At 40.3% G+C, this 6,576-nt stretch overlaps 1 protein-coding gene across 1 annotated transcript; it reads right to left on the bottom strand.

Moving 5' to 3' along the window:
* Window positions 1-1,290: 1,290 nt before the first annotated feature.
* LOC123330285 (vomeronasal type-1 receptor 4-like) lies at window positions 1,291-2,460 on the bottom strand. The gene has a single exon (XM_044931460.2). The coding sequence runs from the start codon at window positions 2,269-2,271 to the stop codon at window positions 1,333-1,335; it is 939 nt and encodes a 312-aa protein (XP_044787395.1). The 5' UTR covers window positions 2,272-2,460; the 3' UTR covers window positions 1,291-1,332.
* Window positions 2,461-6,576: the final 4,116 nt, after the last annotated feature.

Below are 6,576 nucleotides of genomic sequence, written 5' to 3'. Positions count from 1 at the left end.
GTTTTTCCATTAGTCATTTATGGATGTGAGAGTTGGACCATCACAAAGGTTGAATGCCGAAGAATTGATATCTCTGAGCTGTGGTGTTGGAGAAGACTCATGCGAGTCCCTTGGACTGCAAGGATATCAAACCAGTCAATTCTAAAGGAAATCCATCCTGAATATTCATTAGCAAGATTTATATTGAAGCTGAAGCTTCAGTACTTTGGCCACCTGATCCAAAAACCCAACTCATTAGAAAAGACCCTGATACAGAGAAATATTGATGACAGGAGAAGAAGGGGATGATAGACAATAATATGGTTGGATGGCATCACTGGCTCAATGGACATGAGTTTAAGCAATGCCTAGAGGTGGTGAAGGACAGAGAAGCCTGCAGTGTTGCCGTCCATGAGCTGGCATTCAGACTTGACAGAGTGACTGAACAACAACACTAAGCCAATACTCACTGTGCACCTTGAAAATTGAGGAGCCACAAACTCCATATGCACAGCATGGATCCCTTTCCCTTTCAAATGCTTCTTCCTCCAGTGCTCTGAATTTAATGGAAGTCTTCACTACAAAGTAATTTCATAGCTTTGGATATGTGAGCATGCACCTGAAAACCTCGACTTACCAATATGGTCATCTTCACAAAAGAAAGAAAACTCTGCCTTCTACAGATCCAAGTTCCATGCAATTCTCAACTTTTTCAATTATCACAATCACATGATGATTTTTTAAAATATGGTAAAATGTAATTTTATGCTCTCCTGTACACCACTTCACTTCAATCTGGCCATTTCTACCTGAAAATCCTTAAACACACTCATCTCCCCACAAAATACTGTATTTCACCTAAACAGCTATTGCCATTCTAAGGATAAAATTGACAAAACTCATGCCTACCTTCACAAATCTTTACTCAAGGACTGAAGTTCCCTTCCCCATTGCCTTCAGATTCAGTAACAACCTGCCACATGCTCTTCCATTTCCACCCACCTTTTCCTAATATTCCATGCCTACTCCATTTCTAGCAAATTTGCATTGATACTTTTAAGTTACACCCTTCTACACGTGTCTATAAGAAGCAGACTGTTTGAGGACCTGGTGTTTATTATTACATACATTCTGAACTCTTCGACTTCAAGCACTAGCAGAACGTCCATTACAGAAGTATTTACATGATCACTGTATCATACTTCTTTGCAATTACTATCACAACATTGTTTACTTTGAGGAAGATGCTCACCACATCCTGTTTACCATCCTCTGGTAAACCACTCACATTTTACCTAGGACTCTGAGGGGTTGAGTGAATAAGCCAATGAATACAGTGCAAATACATACCATTCACACCTTTCTCTTAAGAGTGGGGGAGTTTGCATTCCTTTTCCCAGCAAAACAGAGCCTGGATATTCTGGAGTCACGACTCATAAGCAGAAAGGGGCTGATAGCTGGGAAACATGAAATGACTACTGCAGACATGGTCGAAATGAACAAACTAGAATTGTTGGAAATACCCAAAATAATATAAGAGATGGAGGAAAGTGTGTTAAAATTAATAAAGATGCTCACCAGGAGAAGGATGGTTTTAGTGGCTCTGGACTCAGCAGAGGATATGGAGGAGCCATTGATTCTATGAACGTTTTGGACTCTCTGCTTGTGCCTGTACAGGGTGAAAACCGTGGAGCCACTGGCCAAGATCATGACCACAAAAGAAAAGACAACAGGCATAGACATCATTGCTGCATATGTTTCTCCATAACGATCATTGGGAACAGCAGAACAATGTTTGAAACTTTTTCTATTTGTGATGCTTTTGTTACTCAATATTCCAGTCACGAAAATAGGATAAATGATATTTAACATCATGTTCACGACCCAGCACAGGATAATTGAAGGAACAACACACTTGAGAACTTTCACTTTCAGCTCTGCCCACCTGGAGTTCCTGGGACTGATCGTGATGGCCTGGAAGACACTCAAGATGCATGTGATGCCAATGGATGCTCCCCTGCCCACTCCGCGAAGATAAGCAAAAACTCTGCATGCAGGTCCGCTTTTGAGACAATTCCACCCAAAAGTTGTCACTGGACTGCAGAATCCAGCAGAAAACAGAATGAAGATGTTGGCTACAATAAGGTTTGTCACAATCAAATCTACGGTTCTCAGCCTATCCCCAGTACACCACAGGAAGAGATAACAGTAAAGAAGAGAGAAATTCCCCAGCATTCCAAATACTGTCTGTAATAATAAGATGGAGCCTGCTGCCAAATCACCAGTAGCCATGCTCTCAGGTCTCAGTGACTGATGGCTGTCTTCTGAGCTGAAAGTCCTGAATGGGAAGATGAGGCATGGAACACAAGTAGCAGGTCAACAAAAATCCAATATTCTCCACTTATCAATAATTCCTACTTTAAAAGAGTTCATGTTTTCCCGTCATATCAGTGCTTCCAAGAGTTGAATGAAGAACCATTAAAAAACACTTGATTGAATGAATCACTGTGAACAAAGCCACACAAATGAAAACATCTTTATTCCTCTCACATTCATGAGGCAGGCAGTATTATCTCCCTTATAAAGATGAGGGAAACATCACCCAGAGAGGCTAAATGCTTAATCTATATTCACTCACTGGTTGTGGGCAGATGGCTAGTGAGGATTTGAATCTGGCTGCCCCAGTAACAAGGAAAGTGCATTTGCGCCAGAATACATGCAAATACTAGTGACCTGTGTTCCTCAACTAAACCAGATCTTAGTTTAGTTTTACAATTTGTTATTTCAGTTTAGTTTGGTAGTATTATATTTGAAAATTTAGGTACTGGGACTTCCTTGCTGGTTCAGTGGTTAAGATTTCACACTTTCAAGCATGTGCTGCTTAGATACCTGGTCAGGGAACAGGATCCTGCATGCCTCATGGCAAAGCCCCCCAAAAAAGACATTCTAGGGTCAAGTATAAATTTTGAATAAAGCTTTACAGATACTCATTAGGAATATAATACTGCTGGCAACTGGCCTGTGTTCAAGTTGGATTTAATGAATACAAGAATGACTCAATATTAGGGCAGCAAAAAAAAAAAAGACTCATTTACTCTCAATCCAGGAAAAAGCACAACGGCACAAGTCATAGTTTCATGGAACAGCAAATGATACCTCATTAATAGTTCACTAAAGAAACAAAATTAGCATTAATATTAATTTCACGTGATATATATATTTATTTAGTAATACCTGCAGTATTACCTCCAGGAGATCGTCCTATCCAGGTATCCTACATTGCAGGCAGATTCTTTACCTGAGCCACCAGGTAAATAATAGCCACCTCAGATTCATCTGAGCCACCAGGGAAGTGCAAGAATACTGGAGTGGGTAGCCTATCCCTTCTCCAGGAGATCTTCCTGACCCAGGAATAAATCCTGGGTCTCCTGCATTGCAGGCGGAATTCTTTACCAGCTGTGTTATCAGCTGCTAAAGAACATGCCTCCCAACACAGGAGATATGGTTTTGGTCCCTGAGTGGGGAAGATCCCCTGGAAAAGGAAATGCCAAGTCACTCCAGTATTCTTGCTTGGGAAATCCCACGGAAAAAAGGAACCTGGCGGGCTACACTGGACGGGGTCGCAGAAGAGTTGGACATGATTTCACGATGAAATGACAACAAATATAAGTATTACCAATAAGGCAAGATTTGTGAAAGATATGAAAATACAAAATACATGCAAAATCAATGTTAAGGTGAGCAACCTGTGTATGGTATAAAGAACATACATTTTTTGAATAGGTATTATAATTTTGAAAAGAAGCAGAAATATGGTATCTGAATTGCATAAAGTTCTATTTTTCTTACATGCTGATTCCTTAATTTAAGTGAAAAGAGTCTCTCCACAATCAACAGAGACACAATAACTTAATCTTCTCAGCAATTCATACAACATCCAGAGTTAGAGGAGACATTTCTACTCCAGCAGTGGCTGCCAGACACACTGTTACTGCACAAGGTCAGATGATTCCTACAGACTCATCATACTCTTCGTTACAAGGATGAACTATGTATGTGCTCACCTGTGAAACCTGAAATGTAGGCACAGGATTCCTGGAAAGTAGACTGAACATCATATTAACTGGGGAAATACAGTCCTTAGTTTTATAAAATAACACACTAGTATTAAACCAGAACAATCTGTCAGTGAGCCATATATGCATCACATTAGGAGCCATTAGGAATCGGTGAAAGATCTAGCACCCAATCACTCCTTTCCAACTCAGCTCAGACTCAGGATTTATCCCACCTTCCTGCAGGGCTTTGGTGCTGGATCATGCTCACACAAGGGAGAATCCCTTTGCCCAATATGTTCACTTACATGATTCCTGATACAGATCCTCCTTTACAGATTCTATCTCCCTGAAAAATACAGAAAAAAACTCATTGACTTTTTCCTTCTTCCTGGGTGGTGGGCTCAGCATGAAAGTCAATCAGTATCTCTGCAGGAGGCCTAGCTGGACCCTGAGATATGAGCTTGTGATCCTGTGACTTCACCTCCCCTCAGAACTGCAATTATCATGTCACCTGTAGCAGCGCTGGCAGGAGGAACAGGCTTGGGAGCTGTGATTATTTTTGAAAATATTTTTCCAGTCACTAATTACCAATGACAATGATAAGTTTCTAGCTAGTATATCTTAAGAGACTTTGGATTGGTTGTGACAGATGCTTACGTGTGAGCGTGCTAAGCCATTTCAGTTGTCTCTGACTCTTTGAGACCCTATGGACTGTAGCCCTCCCAGGCTCCTCTGTTTATGAAATTCTCTAGGCAGGAATACTGGAGTGGGTTGCCATGCCCTCTACTTTCCACGGTCCCTGGAGGCACACAGGGCTCACATGCAGGGAGCAGGAAGAACTTAGGACTGACATGTAAGAAACTGGCTGCACATCTATGTCTCAATGGAGGTTTTGCCTCACTGACAAATTCTACCCAGGATAGTTCTTTCCCAATTTCATACACTGAGCTGGTCCATCAATTAAAGTGTGACAAAGAAATGTGAATTGCCCTCATATCTGAGGTTTTCAAAAGAGATACAAGTGATAAGAAGGACATGATTTCAACACTCTATATTAGATATCAGTGTACTCATTTGTACACATCAGTATAATGAATATGTAATTTGTTAGGAAGATAAACTTTCCTGATATAGACCTTCAGTAATTTTAGAAGCAGATGTAGATACTACCCCCAGAAGAAAGAGATATAGCTCGAAAACAGAACCATGCAAACAAAAGAACAAGGATCAGGTGGTTTAACAAGGAGATTCTAGTATTTCCATAAATGTCAGATATGCCAGTGCTACTCACTCAATTCAAGACCATAGAGAGATCAACACAGTTCTCTACAAAATTAGTTTTTACAAACTTTTCATTAAGAACTTAGGATTGCATTTTTAATTAAGAAATACATTTCCATAGGGTCAAGAAAAAATGTATATAAATTATGAATTGAATCTAATTGTTCAGGTTTTCCTTACACATATATTAAATCTTTGATCCAGGTTCATTCCATATTCCCTCTCAATTGTCAAGTCAGTTGTTACAGCCATAATGGAGGACAATTCATTCTACACAAACACACACAAATGCTCACATACAAGCTCATTTACATGCAGGGATGCGAGGATATTCACACACTCAAATATATACTTGCACACATTCAGATACTTAGGCACACACATAATCACTCTCATCCGCATACAGTTTCAACTGCACACTCACAACCGTGAATGCACACACTGCACACATGAAAATTACGTCTCACATACACAAGTACTCATAAATATAAACATACATAAACTCAGAATTACACTCTTTCATGAAGTCACAGTCAGCACATATGCACTTCAGTGATAAGAAGGACAGTTGTATCTTCAAACTTCTGGATGCCTCAAAATGGGAGCTTTCCTCCACTTCACAGTGCTTCCAACCCTGTGACAATTACAAAGAAAATATTTACTACAATACACAACATCTAAAATAGCAGACAACAGTGAGACCTGTTGTCAAGACACACTTTGGGAACTTGGAGTCCTTGGGGTAGTCACAGTGTGTGGATGTGTCACTGGGTGAAGTAGGAATAGGCCAGAGGGAAAAGCAGCCGTAAGGATGAGAGGGTGACGGAGTGAACCTGGGGCCCAGTGTTATAGAGAGGGCCGGGGAAGAAAGAGGGCAGAGAGAAGAAAGGCACAGGGAGTTTAAAATATTTTTGTGGTCAGATTCGCAAAACAGAGTATGTTAAAAATTCATTTTTATACCAATTGTGATATAATATCAGGTTTACTCCTTTAAAGGGCTTCCCTGGGAGCTCAGTGATAAAGAATCCACCTGCCAAGCAGAAGACATAGGTTCGATCCCTGGGTCGGGCAGATCCCCTGGAAGAGGAAATGGCAACCCACTCCATCAGTTGTAAGAATAAATGGGAATTTTCCCTAATTTTTAAAAAGCCTTTTTCAATTTATTTAAATTGGAGGATAATTGCTTTACAATATTGTGTTGGTTTATGCCATACATCAAGATGAATCCGCCATAGATATACATATGTCCTCTTCCTCT

This window comes from Bubalus bubalis, chromosome 18, assembly GCF_019923935.1.
Source record: "Bubalus bubalis isolate 160015118507 breed Murrah chromosome 18, NDDB_SH_1, whole genome shotgun sequence".
NCBI lineage: Eukaryota > Metazoa > Chordata > Mammalia > Artiodactyla > Bovidae > Bubalus > Bubalus bubalis.
The sequence above is the reverse complement of the archived record's forward strand: the minus strand, read 5'-3'. Positions and strand labels throughout refer to the sequence as shown.